The sequence below is a fragment of the Lepidochelys kempii genome, chromosome 14 (genome assembly GCF_965140265.1).
Source record: "Lepidochelys kempii isolate rLepKem1 chromosome 14, rLepKem1.hap2, whole genome shotgun sequence".
In the NCBI taxonomy this organism is placed as follows: Eukaryota; Metazoa; Chordata; order Testudines; family Cheloniidae; genus Lepidochelys; species Lepidochelys kempii.
In genome coordinates this window covers 15,896,212-15,914,738 of record NC_133269.1, presented here as the reverse complement: position 1 = coordinate 15,914,738, position 18,527 = coordinate 15,896,212, and the positions used below count along the sequence as shown (strand labels likewise).

General features: G+C 54.7%; 1 protein-coding gene across 4 annotated transcripts; it reads left to right on the top strand.

Annotated features, from left to right (window-relative positions):
- Positions 1-47: 47 nt before the first annotated feature.
- Positions 48-18,459, top strand: TRIM65 (tripartite motif containing 65). 4 transcript variants are annotated; one of them, XM_073311637.1, is made up of 8 exons: positions 48-308; positions 3,153-3,398; positions 3,913-4,364; positions 7,650-7,745; positions 7,906-8,139; positions 10,294-10,465; positions 11,416-11,499; positions 13,325-18,459. In XM_073311637.1, exons 2-8 carry the CDS (start codon positions 3,296-3,298, stop codon positions 13,855-13,857), a joined length of 1,674 nt encoding a protein of 557 aa, XP_073167738.1. In that variant the 5' UTR covers positions 48-308; positions 3,153-3,295; the 3' UTR covers positions 13,858-18,459. The 4 variants fall into 4 exon arrangements, 3 of the variants coding, with proteins under 3 accessions (XP_073167738.1, XP_073167735.1, XP_073167736.1); XR_012154915.1 differs by lacking the exon at positions 3,153-3,398 and having other exon boundaries at positions 55-308; positions 3,542-4,364; positions 13,325-15,694; positions 16,417-18,459; XM_073311634.1 differs by lacking the exon at positions 3,153-3,398 and having other exon boundaries at positions 55-308; positions 3,542-4,364.
- Positions 18,460-18,527: the final 68 nt, after the last annotated feature.

Here is an 18,527-nt window from a genome sequence, read left to right as displayed (position 1 = left end):
AGAGTCGCTATCAGCTTTGGGGAACCCACAGGGATCCTGCCAGCAGCTAATGCAGCAGTTCGAAATGTATTGGGTTCTTTGTGCATTTCAGGACTGATGGGATCAATGCTCGATGCTGAACGGCAGCCTCTTGCTGCTCTGGACCCTCACTCCCCCGCCCCTCTTGGTCACTGCCATGTGGGAGGAAATGCTGGTACAGCGGGGGTTTGAAATAGAGGTCACATTAGGATGACCAGGCTGCCTCGAGTTTGAGAATGGGAGTGAAGGGGCTGGGTCCTACCCCCAAATGAAGAGAACACAAACTCCAGGTATGGTCCAAACTCACCTCCTTCCTCGTAGGCCATGGACGAGGTCTGTATGTTGTTAGTAGATATGGATCAAAACCAGAACTCAAATCTGCCTGGGTTTGGGCTGAGACCCGTTGGCACGCCAGTGGGTACGGGATGCTTACATCACAGGCAGCAGTGCGTCTGCTGTGTAGATACACGGTGCCTTCCAATCACCAGTACTCTGACTCCAGCACCTATCCCCAACCTTAAATTAACCCCCCCACCCCCCCATAATATCAACACCCCTGCTCCAACTCTCCAGGACTCCAGCTGCATATTCCCTGCAATAGCTTCTGTTCACAGGGGCTGCCTGTCACTGTATCTGAGGTATCCCTCTTGTTAAAGGAGTAAGAGTACCGACAAAAGACATTTAGTGGCTGAGTATCTGCCCTTCTCCATAACTACTTCTGTGCCACAACGATGGATGCACCAACGGCCGGGCCAGCAGGCTGCCCTGGGATTTCTTCTTTCTGCCGCCTCAGGCAGCCTACAAATCTCTGCTCAGAGTGCAATACCTCTCTGAGGGTGGGGCACGGCTGCTGAGGGAGCACAGGGAGTTTATTGGCCACTCTCTGTCTGTATTGGGATACGATTGGCCTGATTTTCCTCTAAATCAAACCACAGACCACCTGGTGCTGCAGGGAGAGTACAGGCAGCAGCTTACTTGATATGTGGGGAGTCTGTGTAGCCTGGAGTCTTGCAGAAATAAGAGCCTCAGAGAGAGGTCTTTAGGGGGGAGAGTGGAGGCCTGGGGGGAAGAGTAGGGAGCAGGGACATAGAGGGGGTAGGTGGGGAGGGAAGCAGCCCCCTGGAGTATGGAGTGGTGGTGGGGGAAATCAGGGACTGTTTATAACAAACTCTGGGTTTTTCAGCTCAACCTCTGCAAATATTGACCCTGGTAGGAGAAGGACTGGGGGTCTCTGTGTATGGCGTTGCCACTGGTTTTGCAAGGGGCAGAATTCTGGCTGGGGCTGGAGCCAGTCACCCTAGATGTCAGACTCTCCAGCCCAGTTGTGCATTTGAGACTTTGGAGTGGCTGCCTGTCCCCATTGCCCAACCTGGAGCTGAGCAGCCAATCAGAACCGCTGCAGGAAGAGCTCTTTCCCCCTCCTCCAGCAACCCAAACATTTTCAGAAGAGGGAGCTGCGGGGGGGGGGGTGTCCCCCTTTCCTCTCCTTTGAGCAATGGGGACAGCTCTTCTGGTACCTCCCTGCTACCAGCCGGCCTAGGGCAAAGGGAGATGACGAGCCCCTGGATATGCCCCCTCCCAGCTGCAGCCACGGAGCAGAGGTGAAGCTGGCAAAACTGGGGGTGGGGTGTGTGAACTGATGGGGACCAGATTAATTGCTGGGCAGGAGGTGGGTTAGATGGGTGGAAGGAGCTCCTGCACAAGGGCTAAAATTGCCTGTCCCAGTAAATTTGGGAGGGTGGGCAACACTAATTGTGCACACACACACGGGGGTCAGGCAGGGGGAGTTCAACAATCAAAAGATGGGACAAAAAATTCACAATACCATGTAATCTTTTTCTTTAAAAATCTCATGATTTTTGATGTCCTGAGGTTGGCAAGGAGCCCTGGGTTTTTCAGCTCAGCCTCTGCAAATATTGATTGTGGAAGGAGAAACACCGTGGGGGGGGGTGTTTGGGAGGGGGACAGTGATTCCCAGCCGCAGCTTGGGCGGGGGTTGGGGGGTGAGGTGTGGGGGAGTTCAGATGGGGGTGGAGTGTGAACTCCTGGTGCTAGGCGGAAAGGGGATGGGGGGCAAGTTAATGATTACCTGGAGCAGGGGTGGCCAACCTGAGCCTGAGAAAGAGCCAGAATTTACCAATGTATATTGCCAAAGAGCCACAGTAATACGGCAGCAGCCCCTCATCAGCTTCGCACCCGCCCTGCTCCTAGAGCCTCCCACCCACCAGCAGTCCTGCTGATCAGTGCCTCCCTGCTCCATCCCTCCCTCCCTGCACCTCCTGATTAGCTGCTTCCTGGCGAGGGGGAAGGAGCGAGGGCAGCGCGGGCTCAGGGGAGGGGGCAGGAAGGGGTGGAGTGGGGGCAGGGCCTGTGGCAGAGCCAGGGGTTGAGCAGTGAGCACCCCCCGGCACATTGGAAAGTTGGCGCCCGTAGCTCCAGCCCCGGAGTCGGTGCCTGTACCAGGAGCCGCACGTTAACTCGTGAAGAGCCGTGTGGCCTGGAGGGTAAAGGACAAAGCAGCTAGCCTCTGAGTACCATACAGAGGCAACTGGCTTTTTATTATTTCCAGAGCACTGTGTGCAAATATAAGAAGTAGTAAGGAAACCAAGCAAGTGAAGCTTTCCCCCCGCGACAGAGCGTGACTACACTGCCCACGTCCCAGCGCCAGCCGCAGCCATGCTGTAACATAGGCAGTGTGGTCACACCCTAACAAACCAAGCGGAGCCCTCGCTGAGAGATCTTGCAGCCTGAAGGCACTTAGGAGCAAAACAGCAAGAATGTACAGCTGCTGGCATGTGTTATGGCCTTGATCTCATGGCAGGAGGGGGAAGTGCCTTGCATCATGCACCAGCAGCTCTGTCTGCACCATTCCCCCTCTGACTCCTCCCCGGAGAAAATTAAAGTGGTAACAGCAGAAAGATCATAGGGTCCCAGTAGAACACAGGCTGTTTTGTTACCTAGGTTCAGTAATTCCACTTGTTAGTGAATTTGGGGCCCACGCTCAGTCGAGGCAGTGCCTCCGAGTTAGTGATCTGCACTGCTGTGCTTTGTTATTATGGGGGCGGGGTGGGAGGGATTGCCCCGAGGTTAGGCTTTGCAATGATCTCCCAAATGCATGACGCAACCTTTTGCAGGAGCTCTGCCTTCCCGTATTGACGGAACATGGGGGAAATGCAACATCCTGTTATGAAGCTGCATTGAAACGCATGGTACATTTCAGCTTTGCTAGCAATCAGTCCCCAGTGATCAAGGCACCTGACCAGTGCTAGGGTTATGTATGGCTAGAGATGCTCTGTGCAGGAAATTTGGTTTTGCCAGGCTCAGCTTCCTCACACCAGCAGGGGGCAGGAGTGCTGCATTGAAAACACATGGAGAGTGTCTAAGTGGACCTCAGGTATGTCCTCTCTGGTTTGCCAAGGGCTCTGACAGGGGCCCAGATTGTGGTCCCTGTAACAGAAAAGTGGGTGGTGAGGGGATGCAGGGATGCCTGGATTGTAAAAGACATCCCTGTCCTTGTCCCCAGGTCAGGGGTGGCCTGCCTGTGGCCTTGGAGAAAATAGACATTCAGGCTGAAAGCTGAGACTCCCGTCAAAGGCTAAACAGAAAACAAGGGACTCCAAAAAATTAGCCAGCAGCACACTGCTGAGTGAAGACAGCTTTTTCAGACACCCAGGCAGCCGGCAGGCTGTGGAGTTGCGGGATATGAAAACCACAAAACCCACTTGAGAGAGCTGAGAACATGCATTGATAAACCACAATGCAGCTGGCCTGTGTGTCTCTTTAAGAGCTTGCTTGGCTCTGTGCCATCTCTGTGCCCGTCCCTCCTCTCTGCGATACGTAGCTCTGTCCTAGCCTCCTCGCACGCTGCTGTCTGTGAGTTCCTTCTCTGCCTCATCAGGATGGCCTCTCAAGGTCCCCGGAAGTTGGAGGAGAAGCTGGTCTGCTCCATCTGCCTGGAGATGTTTGGGACAGCGGTGACCATGCCCTGTGGGCACAACTTCTGCATGAAGTGTATCAACAACCACTGGGATAAGGAAGAGAAGGAGGCTTCTCCGGACAAGAAGGACTACACCTGCCCCGACTGCAGGCAACACTTCGAGAAGCGGCAGGAGCTCAGGAAGAACGTCGCCCTTTGCAGTGTGGTGGAACTGATCAGGTCTGGGGAAGTGCAGGCCTCCAGCACCGAGAGGAAAACCCCCGCCAACGGAGCGAGGTGCTCCAGGCATGGGCGGCCCCTGGAGCTGTACTGCCAAGAGGACAAAATGTGCATCTGCTGCGTGTGCACAGTGAAGGAGTGCCGGGACCACCACAGGGTCCTGTTTGAGGAGGAGCGCAAGAGAAAGGAGGTAGGTCTCCCCTGTGATCTGCTCCCAGTCTGCAGGGCCATGGCGAGAGAGATCAGCTCTCCTGCCTGCCTCTGTGTCAGTCCTGCAGGTGGGAGGGTGGGTGAGTGTGCTCTCCTCGTTGAAGCAGAAGTTTGGTGCCTGGGATGCTATTCCTGACCCTGGCTTGTGGGGCTGTGTGGCCTTGGCTAAGTCGTTTACCCTCTGCATGCCTCAGGTTCCCTGTCTGTAAAAGAGGCAGTGAATCCATGCCCCTCTCTGATGACCCTTGGATGAAAGGAGAAAGAGATACAAGCGTAAAGTATTCGCATATTTTAACTAGACCAAGGCTCAGCAGAACTGGCAGCTATTACAGCGTGTTTGGACACTAAATAGTTAATATGGCTGGTATGCTGTCTGGAAACCAGCTCCTGGTCTTCCTCCCAGCTTCCATGTGCGCGCGCACCAAGTCCCGAGCTGTACAGGGAGACGCAACAGACCTTAGAGCATACGCAGCACCAAGCTGAGGAGGTTTGACTGTGATGGGGTGTTAAGCCATGGCCAAAGGAATAAGTTTTATTTAGGGATCAGAGTCCTCTGCTGGTTGGATGCACCTGCTGCCTAGGACATCAGGGGAGAGACCCAGGCTTGCACAGGTGGAAGGACTGTGTCCAAATTCCTATTGCCTGGTGCTGCCTTTTAGCAACACAGTGCTGTAGCCAGTACGCGGCATCCAAGCTGAGCCGTTTCCTCTGAGTGTGTGTGTAAGGTGGAGCTAGGAGAATTTGCAGAAGGGAAATAAAAGGGTTTCTAGGTCAGGTAGCCCTCTTCAGAGACCTGCATTCTGTTCCCATGTGACCCAGGACAATGCCCTTCCCCCTCCGTGCCTCAGTTTCCCCCGCTGTAAAATTAGAATGCTGATACTTACCTTCCTTTGTGAGGTGCTTTGAGACCCGTGCACCCAAAGTGCTGGAAAAGAGATAAATATCCCCATTGCTCAGGAGGGTGGAATAAAGGAGGATGTGAAAGGCTGTGGGAGCTTTTGCTGGGGAGTGGGGTTTGCTGGGGGATCTGTGCAGGGTATATGGATATTTGCAAAGGGGATAAATGTTGTCAAAGTGCTGAGGGTGCCCTGGGTGGCAGGGGCACGTGTTATTCTGTGCACACTGATGGATAGTAATGGGTGGTTATTGGAAGCGAGCTGATCAATGAGGTAAAGTTACTGTACTGCTGTGGTGGGTTGTTAGAAAGTCCTGTTTGAATGTATCGGGGAAACTCAATGGGGGGCTGTGGGCAGGGCACACAGGAAAGACACACACCAGAACCTGTGAACAGGCCCAGGCACACACTTGGAAGACACCATTGCAAACTGGATCCTGTCCATGGGTGGCAGGTGAACCGCGGGCTTGAGGAAGCTAGCCCCCCACCCTTCCCCAGTCCTGGAGGGCCAGGCAGGCAGTGTGCCCCCCACCCCCAGCTAGGGTTGCTAGATGTCCGGTTTTCAACCGGAACACCCAGTTAAAAAGGGACCTTGGTGGCTTGGGTCAGCACCGCTGACTGGGCCGTCAAAAGTCTGGCCGGCGGCACAGCAAGGCTAAGGCAGACTCCCTACCTGGCTCTGCGTGGTTCCCCAGAAGTGGCAACATGTCCCTCGGCTCCTAGGTGGAGGCGCTGCCCCCATCCTGAGTGCCAGCACCACAGCTCCCTTTGGCTGGGAATTGTGGCCAGTGGAAGCTGTGGGGGTGGGTGCCTGCAGGTGAAGGCAGTGCGCAGAGACGCCTGGCCATGCTTCTGCCTTGGAACCGAGGGACGTCGCTGCTTCCAGGGAGCCGCCCGAGGTAAACACCCTAAACCCCTGCCCCAGCCTGGAGCCCCCTCCCGCACCCTGAATCCCTCATTTCTTGCCCCCTCCCAGAGCCCACACCCCCTCCCATGCCACAACCCCCTGGTTTCAGCCCTGAGCTCCCCCCTGCACCCCCAGCGCACCCTAACCCCTCAGCCCCAGCTTGGAACCCCCTCCCACACTCCAAACGCCTTATTCCCAGCCCCACCCCAGAGCCCGCACCCCCAGCCAAAGCTTTCACCTCTCCCATACCCCACTCCCCAGCCTGGAGCCCCCTTCTGTACCCTGAACCCCTCATTTCTGGCCCAATCCTGGAGCCCTCACCGACTCCTGCATCCCAACCCCCTGCCCCAGCCCAGTGAAAATGAGCAAGTGAGTGAGGGTTGGGGAGAGTGAACGACAGAGGAAGGGGGGATGGAGTGAGTAGGGGTGGGGCCTCAGGGAACGGGTGGAATGGGGCGGAGCCTCAGGGAAGGGGCGGGCAGGGTAAGGGTGTTCGGTTTTGTGCGATTAGAAAGTTGACAGCCCTACCCCAGCCCGAGCACCGGGCAGGCAGTGTGATCCCGAGCGCCAGAGCACTAAGCAGGCGACACGAGCACCAGCTCCAGTTGCCCAGAGTCCCTGGCCACAGGCCATCCCCCACTAGCCCCAGCCCTGGCCACGGGGAAAGGAAGAGCTGCAGCAGAGAGTGGCAGGAAGCAGGAGAGGTCTGGGGATGAAGCGTGGGCAGTAGGCTAACCAGATAGCAAGTGTGAAAAATCGGGATGGGGGTGGGAGGTAATAGGAGCTTATATGAGAAAAAGCCCCAAATATCAGGACTGTCCCTATAAAATCGGGACATCTGGTCACCCTAGTGGGCAGAGCCATGCAGGACTGTCTGGGGAGACTCCACCTTCCCCAGCCTTTGATACTTGCTGCCCATGATCATATCTCCAGCAAGCCACAAGCCTCATTCTGCCAGGCTGGAAACTAGGGAGCCAAAGGACATGAGGCAGTCAAAAAGCCCGTCTTTGGAAAGGAGGAGCCAGGTTACTGTCAGAAGCTGTCCAGGGAGACAGGGTGACAGAGAGAGAGACTGAGGAGGGGGTCTAAGTAAGACATTGGGCCTTCACAGAGCCAGGCAATGGTGAGCCTCAGAGCAAAGCCAGAGACGGGTCCACTCTGGGCTGTTCTGTGGTGTTTAAGATCTGTTTTCTCGTAAATGCTTTTAGCCTCCTGTGCTGTAAGGAGGCTGTTTGGTCACTGCATTGACCACTGTCTGTGCTCTCGAGGGACCTGAGCTGCAGGCTCTGAGCCAAGTCCTGGTTGATCACAGGGGACTGGAGCCCAGAGCCTAGTCTGAGAGTGGGAGAATCGCGTGATTCCAGGTGACGAGAACATGGGGAGATCAGAGGGGCAGTTTGCCCACTACCTGTGGCACTGAATATTGTCTCACATTACACTTCGGGATCTGGCCTCTTTTGCAGGTCCTTTTAGAAGAGTCTCTGGCGAAAACCCAGGAGGAGACCGTAAAGACCGAGGAGGAGATCTACAAACTGGAGGAACAAACTGGCACCATAAAGGTAGTAAGGCAAAGGCAGTCACCCCTCCCCACAGCTGGGATGCCAGGGGCTGGCGCCAACTGCTTCTCCCTCTGGATAGGGCTCGGGGAGGAAGCCACGCAACTGCTGTAACGTCAATTCTTTGTTTCATCATTTCCAATGATTTTTTTTTTCTACCCAGGATTCTTCAGAGAGGCTGAAATCGGGGATTTTGCAGAAGTTTGCCCACCTGATGAAAGAGCTGGAGGAGTGCAAGAGGGGGGCCGTGGACAAGATAGAGCAAGAGCAGGCCACTGCCCTAGGGCAAGTGGAGGAGAACTGGAGCCAGCTGCAGGATCATCTGGCCATGCTCACCCAACACCAGCAAAAGGCCCAGGAGCTGCTGACCTGTGTGGACGACATGAAATTCCTAGAGGTATTGATGTCCGCCCAGCCATGAGTGGGGGAGCTACGACTACCCTGTGGCCATTGGCCTGGCCACGTGTAGGCCAAAGGCAATTTCACTTTGTGTATAATGCCCTGTCCACACAGGCAGCTGAACCAGTCTCAAAGCTAGCTAAGAGGGTACATAACATCTGCTCACGAAGAGAGCCTCAGGTGTGTGGAGGATAGGTCCATTAATGCCCATCAGCCAAGATGGGCAGGGATGCAACCCCATGCTCTGGATGTCTCTAGCCTCTGACTTTCAGAGCTGGGAGTGGACGACTGGGGATGGCTCACTCATTGATTGCCTGTTCTATTAATTCCCTCTGAGCACCTGGCATTGGCCACAGTCAGAAGACAGGATAGTGGGCTAGGTGGACCATTCATCTGACCCAGTCTGGCTGTTCTTGTGTTCCTAGACCCTCTACACTATGTCCAGCCAGAACCATGTTAGAGACAACTCCCCCCCCCACACACACACCCATCTCTCCCTTTCCTACACGCGCACAGTGGAAACTGAGTCTGAGTCTATAAAGTGGTTGGCTGGCAATTTTAACGTAGAGTATGGACTAGAGATGGGCCTAATCGAATTCCTGACTCTGAAACATTGGTGTGCCCGAAACGTGACCCTGGGCAAGGATCCAGCGGTTTATGAATAGCCCCCACTTTTCCAAGGAGTGAAAGTCAAATCCAAGTACAGAACAGCCCCGCACTTTTCAATCAGGATCCAGAGTCTGTTTGCAGCTGAAAGGGGCCCATTGTCAGCCGAATCCAACCTTCTTCCGCGAGTGCCCTTGACACAGTGGGGCCTGAACTCTGAGAAATTGCATCTCTGCCCTCCTCTGGTGGTTTATAAAGGACTCTTGTGCACGGGTGTGCGGGCAGAACCGAAGCAACCCCATGCCCATGCTCGGTGCTCTTCAGCTTTGCTGCAGCTGCTCCTGGGAAACACCTTCTTGCCGGAAGATGGTGCGCGTGAGCTCCCCCTAGAGGACTGCATGAGGCATTGAGGCATGCAAATGATGTAACTAATTCTATGGAATGCCATGTTACAAGCTTCAGAGTAGCAGCCGTGTTAGTCTGTATCCGCAAAAAGAACAGGAGGACTTGTGGCACCTTAGAGACTATTTGAGCTGTAGCTCACAAAAGCTTATGCTCAAATAAATTTGTTAGTCGCTAAGGTGACACAAGTACTCCCGTTCTTTTTGATGTTATAAGCTGACAACATATCCTTGCTTGGGGTGCTGTGTTCAGTTTGGGTCCCTCCCTTTCCAGACAATACAGAAAGATCCAGATGAGGGCAATGGAAATGGTTAGAGGCCTGTGGGAGAAGGAAAAGGATTCATTTTAGGGTTGCCAACTTTCTAACTGCTGAAAACTGGGCACCCTGCCTCACCCCTGGCCCACCTCTTCCCCAGGCCCTGCCCCTGCTCACTCCTCCCCTGTTCTGGGACTCACCTGCCACCTGCAGAGCTGGGCTGGGAGGAGCTGACATAGAGCCTTCCCGCCCGCCCAATTGTGGCAAAGGGGGGGAGTTGGCCCCCAGAGCAAGCGGCCGGGGTGGGGAAATTGGGGCAGATAAGATCACACACACACACCCCCTCTCTGCCAGAGAGGCTGGAGCCAGCTGGGAGCAGCCAGCCACTTCTGTCCATGAGCAACTCCGCCAGGCTCCAGCTGCAACTGCTGTGCATCCCGCCCTATGGAGGTGGAGGCCAGTTACTGTGGGTAACAGGACTTTTCGTGTCCAGTCAGCACTGCTGACTGGACACTGCCAGGTTCCCTTTTCAGCCGAACTTTCCAGTTGAAAACCGGACACCTGGCAACCCTAATTAGACTGTTCGACCCCAGTGCTACTCCATAAAGGCCCCTGTACAGAGGAACATCACCCATTCTGACCGTGATAGGAGCAGTGGGTGCAGCTGAACACAGCTGAGCTACCGAAGTAGCCCAGGACAAGCCGTTCAGCACCATGAAGTAGCAGAGAGTTCCTGGAGCAGATGACTTGGGGAAATGGATGCAGAAGCCAGGGGACATGATGACTGTGCCTTCGTGAGAAGGGGGTTTCTGAGCTGTTGTGCCATTGAGCCTCAGATCTGAATGCCGGTATGTGCTGCATTTCCTCTCCTCTTCCTGTCCCATGCAGGAATTCCTGCTGCTCCCTTCTCCGGGCAGCCTGGGAGTTTTGCCAGCTGTTGAGTTCAATGTGGCCAGCACGGTGGATCCCACTGCTAAGATCCTCACCAAGGTCTCTAAGCTTTTGCTGGAGGATTTGCCCAACTCTCTGAACCCAAAGGCGGCTGATGCTGAAACCAAAGGTAAGCTCTTCCCTTGGGGACCTTCCCCCCACTGCCGAGCTGGACACCAAGTCACTGTCCCACCCCTGCCTGTATAAATCACCTCTCTGCAGTGGAACTGCTGTAGATATGTTGGGCCAACGTGCAAGGGGGCGTGGTGGAGGGGACGTCTCACCATTCATATCACAAGAATCCCCCCCTACCCCCACACGTGGCACTAGAGGGGCCCCTTGTTGGCTTGGCCAGGTTTTTGTTACCAGATCTACTGCAGTAGCCTGAAGGTTGGGCCCCGTTGTGCTAGGTGCTGTACAAACAAATAGCAGATGACAGTCTGAAAGACATAACAGGCAGATGACAGAACAAGACATAACAGAACAAGTTGGTGTCCGGTGCTTAGCATCCATTACTTTAGCATCACACCCACTAATGGATTTAGAATCGTGGCACCCCTGTGAGTAGATTAAGTGACTTGCCCAAGATCACACAGGGAGCGTGTAGCAGAGCAGGGAACTGACCCAGGTCTCCCTCCAAAGTCCCAGGTTGGCATCCTGACCACTGGGCCATCCATCCCCTCAGACAAGCAGGCTGGGTGGGGCGGGGCCAGGAGATGTAATGGGATGTGCCAGTTCTTAGGGGGTCAGGAGATTGATTCCAGCTCCCCAGTTTAGCTCTGATCAGGGTCTGCTTTACTGCATGCACTGGGGCTCTTGCATATAGACATGGGCTCCCTGGCAGGCCTAGCTGGACCCACTCCCTTGGCTGTAAGAACATCAGAGTGACAGAGCTGGAGTTTTTGTTAAACCCTCGTTTCCTTCCTCCCACCGCAGAGACAGAGACACAGACACAGATGGGTGGCTGCGACTGAGCGTCAGAGCCGGGCTGTGCTTGTGAAATCCCGCCCAGATGCCTCTGTCTGTGGGAACAGTTCCCTCCTTGTATCTAGAGCTTTCCCTTTCTCTTTTGCTCTGCAGAGTCAACAGAGCCAAAGGCGCTTGCTGTGGTGAAGGCAGGTCCAGCTCTGCCCGAGTGTGAATTAAGAGCGGAGCTTCTGAGGGGTGAGGCAGTTCTGGGTCTGAGTGCAGCTCAGAATAACACGTGCTGGGAGCCGGCCATGCGGCTGGGTGGGAAGAGTAGGAAAGTGTGCCTGTAACCTATGAAGGGGACTGGTGTTTCCTTCTTGGACTGTTAACAATATAGCAACTTAGCAAGCCAAGGCCGTGCCTCAGGGGGCTCTGAAAGAGGCTCCAAAGAGTTACCATTTTAGAGGAAAATCTGCAATCCCTAGGCAGGATGGCTTTGTGTGGCAAAAGTGATCTGGATTTTACCCCTGCCTCTGACACGGGCTTCCTGGGTGAGTTTGGGCACTGCTGTTATCTCAGCTGCCCTAACAATAGGGGATCAGAATACTCGGTTGCCTCACAAAGGGGCAGGGATTTCAGTCATCCATCACCCCCTCCACCCCACCCCGCTTCTCTCCCTGGCAAGCATCAGGTGCCTGCTCCCGCCCAGCCATATTTAGGCACAGAACTTTCCCAGGGGAGTGCTGAGAAGTTCAATCACTGCAAGCAGCTGCCAGGCTCCTGGCACAGAGCGGGGATTTGTCTTGGCTGGTCACATCTGAACTGCATGCCTCAGGGCACAGCATAGAATTGAAGTGAAGGGGCAGCCAGTCCACAGAGAGCTGCTCCAGACATAGGGGAAAGGGGTAGCACCCTCCCAGTACATTTGACCCTCCCCAACCCACCCTGCCTCAAATCTTAATTGATCTGGGCAGTCTCCTGGACTCTGCTCCCTTGTTTTAAGAACTTTGTGTCTCCCTGGATGTTATCGCTTTACATCTTTTCCCTCTGAACAATCACCCCGCTGGGTCTATCAGACGGTCTCCAGTTTGGCTTGTTTAGCTCCTGCTTTCAAATAATGGGCAGTGCGGACTATTGTGCCCGGGTCCACAATGAAAACCCGGCCCTCTGAGAAAGGGACATAGCCCAGTGGTCTGAGCAAGGGGCTGAGAGCCAGGAACTTCTGGCTTCTGTTCTCAGCTCTGATGCCAATTCCTAGAATGCCCTTTTAACCCTCTCCACCCCAGCTTCCCCATCTATAAAACAGGGATATTAGTATTTACTACACACGTTTCTAATATACCCATCACCACAGTGCCTGGAAGATCAATCATTAATACTTACAGCGCAGGGCTGTTACAGGGATTGGTTAATGTCTGTAAAGAGATGTGTTAATAAGCAGTGCCATATAATGTTTGAAACATTATTAATTGTAATAATGTTATTTATTATTAATAAATAAAGGTCCATAGGAGCTAACTGAGCAAGGTTATCTCCAGGCAGGACTCCAATGACTGGGGAGCAGTAGCACCCCAACAGGGGTCAGTGCATCTACTGGGAAATGCTGGGGATAGTGGGAAATGCTGTGAAATAGTTCTTAGTACCAGAACAAAGACAGTGCTGGCAGAAGGCCACTGGCAGCATCCTCTTCCTCCTCCTCTCAGAGGATCTCAAAGCACTTTGCAAGAATTCATTAATTTAACCTCCTGATACCCCCCTGAGTATCTCTATTCCCATTTTACTGCTGGGGAAACTGAGGCATGGGGAGGGGATGTGACTTGCCCGAAGTCACACGGTGTGCCCATGCAAGAGCCAGGAACACTCATGACTCCCAGTCCTGTGCCTTACCCTCAAAATCGCTTCTTCCACCCAAACGGGCTTTGCGTTTTCCATCTTCAGAGAATTTTACATAGCTGAGGGATGCCCGGGCTGGACTCCTGACATAGGCAGGGGGTGGGGGTTGGGGAGGAGCAAGGTTAAAGGAAAATTAAATTGTTTTAGTCCCCCTGGTTTACACTGTGGATGTCCATGTTGCCCACAGATCATCAAAATTTGACCTTCGACCCAGACACAGCCAATAAGTACCTGCAGCTGTCCAATCAGAACCAAAAGGCCAAGCACACTCATTCTCCTGATGGCCTTTGTCAGGATCATGCCGACAGGTTTGAGCTGTGGCAGGTTCTGTGCAGCCAAAGCTATAGCCAAGGCCGCCACTACTGGGAAGTCAGGATCTCCAGCCACTCCATCATCCTAGGTGTGACATACAAGAAAATCCAGAGGAAGAAGCAAGCTGGTCGCTCCTTCAGCATCGGGCTGGATGGATTGTCCTGGGGGCTGCAGATCCGGGAGGACTGCTACTTGGCATGGCACGAGGGCCAGTCACATAAGATCATGGAGCCCTTGTACAAATGCCTCGGAGTCAGCCTGGACTATGGCACAGGCGTCCTGACGTTCTATGGCATCGGGGACAAGATGAAGCTCCTCCACTCTTTCCACTGTGTCTTCACTGAGCCCCTCTACCCAGTCTTCTGGCTCTGCGAAGGCAGAACTGTCACCCTTTGCCAACAGAACTGAGCCAGCAGCTGGGATGCAGAAGCCAAGCCATAGCCAGCGGGGCGTATCCTATCTTGCAGCCAGCTGCCTGGCTTTATTCGGTGGGCAGCCTACTAAAGCTACAGCCAGGACGGGAGGTGTCACAATGCAGTTGGTTTGACAGGGCCGAGGCGACGGGGTTGCAATGAATTAAAGACGGGCAGATGAGGCAGGGAGCCTGAAAAGCACAGAAACATGACTGGAATGAAAATTGCCCAAGTAGTTCAGCCATATGTAAATTAGAGTTGGGTGGCAGGAGACCTGCTTCCTTACCTGTCACAAGGATCCCCTGGTGGAAGAGCTGAAGCTAGTGGGAGTCACAAGGCACCTGGCATCAGTCTTGTTGCGTGTGGATGGCATTGCCTGTCTCCAGCCCCCGTGACGTAACAGGGAGAAGTTAGGGTCCTGTGGTGGCACCAGTGAAAGGGCTGCTGTTTGGGAGGCTCTGATGAGATGGTGGCAGGAGGGGAGATAGCACAGCTTGGTCTCCCAACCCTCACTTTCTCTGCCTCCCAGAACCTTGGACGGTCACCTCCTGCTTTTTGTTCTGCAGAGCAGTTGCTGTCAGAGAGGAGCCCTTGCATAGGCACCGACTCCATGGTGCTCTAGCCCTGGAGCAGCCACGTAAAAAAACCAGTGGGTGCTCAGCACCCACCGGCAGCCTCCCGGATCAGCTCTGCCTCCTCCCCCTCCCTCCCAGCACCTCCCGCCCTCCTCCATCAGCTGTTCAGCTGCCTGCAGGAGGCACTGGGGAGGAGCGGGGGCAGGAAGAGGCTGGGGAGGGGGCAGAACGGGGTGGGAAGAGGCAGGGTGCGGGAGGGGTTTGGGGACTCAGAACATTCAGAGCACAGCAGGGGTGGGGGATGAGAGGGAAGTGGACTTTTCCCTCTGCTCCAGGGACAGTCAATTCCCATGGTTGGGTTCTACTTGTTTTTAAAAGTCCCCGTCTGCAATAAAGCTCCATTTTCTAATGCTGTGAGAGTTCGCCTGGGAGCTCAGGCCTGGTGAAAGGTGCTGGATCGCCAGACAGCCTGGAGGAGGAAGTTCTAGCTATCCACCAACCAGACCCAATGTGGGCAGCAGTAGGGTGAGCTTCCCATCCCCCTGGCCTGGCCATGTGCCTCCCCAGGGGCCCCGTCCCATCCCTTCTGTGTGTGTCCTTGTCTCGGCTGATGGACTCCCCGAGGGAGATGAATGTGTTTCTTCATTTCAGCCAGCGTGGTTTGGAAATGTAAGAGTTTAAAAAAAAAAAAAAGAAAAGGAAAAAAAAGAAAAGGAACCTTATACCCCACAAAACAACTATCCGCTCCAGCAGCCCCTGCACTGGGCAGCATGGGGCTGTTCCTTTAACTGGCCAGGACTTTGCTCTTCCCCATCACTCAAACTAGGCTGCGCTGAAGGGTGAGGCTGTGCCGTGCTGGGTGGCACGGGAGTGTTGTGTAGCGCCGGTGCTGTTACCCTGCTTTGACAGGCCACCGAGCGGTTGAAAGCAATGGCCGACCAGTCCAGCCTGTCAGCCTGCCCCTCATCCCATCCGCGTCCTCCACAGCTCCCTTCCCGCCTGCACAGCTTCATCTCCCAGCCACGTGGTGAAGTGACCTCTAGGGGGCGTTGGCTCGGTACCTTTTCCAGGATAAAGATTTGTTGTTCTCTTGCAGCTAGCGGGTGTCTGGTATCAGGGCCCTGGGTGATGCTCAGCAGAGAGGCTCACGGAAGTATTGATGTACTAAATCTCCAGGGAAGTCCCCTACCCACATCCACTTTACACCAGGAGTGGATTTGGCCCAATGACTCTGCTGTCGCTGCTGGACTCTCACAGGTAATTTCCCTCTCCAGCTGCCCTGTTTGAAATGAGTTTGACCCTGATCCCGTTCCCAGCGGCCAGGTATCCACATCCCAAAATACCACCACCGCAGCTGGCCTGACTTGGTGCCCGTGTTGGCAGCCTCACTGGAGATGGTAAAGGCTGAATGGGCCTGAAGCCTGAACGCGGTCTCCCGCCTGCCCCCCTACTTCACAGTGGACAGAGGTGCATGAGTGGGGAAGCCTCCGTTGCCACTCCCTGAGCCATGCCATGTCTGTGCATCAATACAAGGCAGCTACGCCCTGTCTCCTAGCTCCCAAAGGGTCCATTATAAACCCCCTCTGTCCATATTCCGCTCACACCTGTCCCAAACCCATCCCTCATGGCTCTGGGGCAATCAATCACCCCCTCACCCACCCCTCTTAGCAAACATGTCCTGCTCAGGAAAGATGCCTCCTGGTCCGTGAGCTCGTCCCAGACAGTGCCTCTCTGAGCCCTGGCACTACCCCAGGGCTGCTCCCTGCCTGTGGAAGATGTTGCTCTGCCCCAGGGCAACTCCTTGAACAGCCCTGTGGCTTGGGCCAGCAAGGTGGATTTGCAGACAAAGCTGAGACTGAATTCAGATTCCCCCCCTTGCCTCAGCTTCCTTCTCTGACCATCCTGTTTCCCTCCAGGTCAGGGGTGGCTCCGGAGCCACATGAGGCTCTTCAGAAGTTAATATGCGTCTCCTTGTCTAGGTACCAACTCCAGGGCTGCAGCCACAGGTGTCAACATTCCAGTGTGCCGGGGGGTGCTCACTGCTCAACCCCTCGCTCTGCCACAGGCCCTGCCCCCCCCCGAGCCTGCACTGCCCTTAGTCCGCCCCACTTCCCCCCCAGAGCCTCCTGCACGCCATGAAACAGCTGATCCGGAAGTGCGGGGAGGGAGGGGAAGGTGGTGGGGGGAGCTGCTGAGGAGCTGCTGACGTATTACTGTGGCTCTTTGGCAATGTACATTGGTAAATTCTGGCTCCTTCTCAGGCTGGCCACCCCTGCTCTAGGGTTAGTGCTTCTTTCTTCCCCACCCCGCATCCAACTGTGGAGATTGGGGCATCCCACTGGATCTGCATGGGAGGAAGGGAGTCCGCAGGAAAAAGGTGGGGAGTGAGTTCACTAGGCCCCTACTGCCCCATCTGTGCTCACCTCAAGCAGCCCCTGCTGCAAACGCTCTCCTGCCCGGCTTTCCATCCACCATCATGCTTCCATGTCAATGTCCAATCACTCCCTCGCAGAGGTTGGCTCAGGCAGGGTCCATGCGAGCTGGACCCCAGGGTTGGGCGGGCAGGGCTGCAGAAGGGAGAAGGGAGCTGGAGCAGCAGGGCTGCCTGACTTGGGAGGAAGCTCAAAGACTCGGGTGGGAGGAAAATGAGCCAGTTAGGGTGAAGGCTGGGAGGGAGGCTCTGCCCTGCAGGGAGACCTGGGCTGCAAGGGGAATGGGAGGGGGGAGAAGTGGCAGAATTTTGGGGATCCAGGTCTCCATATAGCTTTTATTTTTCCCTGTTCAGGAGGACAAAAGTTAAGCAGCAAATCACCTAGCTCCTTAGCCTGGGTACCGCCCCATAGCTCTGGCTCTCCACAGAGCCCCTGTCCAACTCCCTTCACCTGGGTGGCATCTGGAGCAGCCATGGAAGGGGGCACCCTTCCTGACACTGGCTGGCCATTTGCCTCCTGCCCTCTGCTGAGGCTGCACTGTCCCCTGTCACACCAGCTCCCATGCTCGGAAGAACATGAATAGCAGATGGCCATATTCAACACTGGCGGCTATTGGCTTCAATGGAGCAGCACCCGCCTCCGCCAGCAGTGATTTTGGCCTGGGGCATGCAAGGTGCCAGGCCAGGGGGGCTGACTCAGAGAGGGAGGGAAGGAATCTGTCTCACACCCACAGCAGAAAGGGTTTGGGACGACATGAGAAGGAAAAGGCCTGTATCTCATTGCTCTGCTTGCTTCGAAGCCAACCAGGGGTGTGGTGTTTTCAAACCTTAAAAGCAAACACACAGAAAACTGACTGTCCAGCAGGAGATATTTATACAACTGACCTGATACTAGAGAAATAAAAATGGCCTGATATCAATGGCTGGCCTAGTCACTGGATTCCAGCACACAGAAATTTGAGAGACTGGCACTGTGTAACTACCCTGGGCTGGGATCCAATCTCGCAAACTCTTACACACATGAGCAACTGGAGGCATGAGAGGAATCCCATGGGAGACTTGGTGCATTGCTCCCCGGCTGTAGGTAGGTTGATGCAGATTATGTTTAATGGGCTGAAAATGGTGGATTCTGAGCAAGCAGCAGTTGTGACCAGATGTGTCCAAAACCCCATACGCAACCCCGAATCCTACTAGCACTGATGCCCAGGCCAAATCCTCCAGGTGCACATAGTCCCATTAACTCCAGAGGGACTGCTCATGCTGTGTGTTTGCAGGGGTGTGGCCTGTCTGAGTCACCATGACATTTGCTGCTATTATTTGTATTAAGGCAGCACCTAGGAGCCCAGTCATGGCTCACAGCTGCACTGTGCTAGGAGCTGTACATGCAGGGAACAGAAAGACAGCCTCTGTCCATGACAATGGGCCTGGAAAGTCAATGTGCCCCAGATTGCTCTGAAGCCCTCCTCTCTAGGGGAAGGAGAGTCGCTCTTCTTTGGTGATGGAGAGAAGGCTTGGTGGGGAGGAAACTTGCTCTGATTTTTTTTTTTTTAAATTCTGACACTTAAACTGACCTTTTATTTAATCCCCGCCCCCCTGTTGTCAGTGAGTGCACTGGGGGTGGATCCGTGCTGGAGGGGGGCTGTCCCATGATGTCACTTT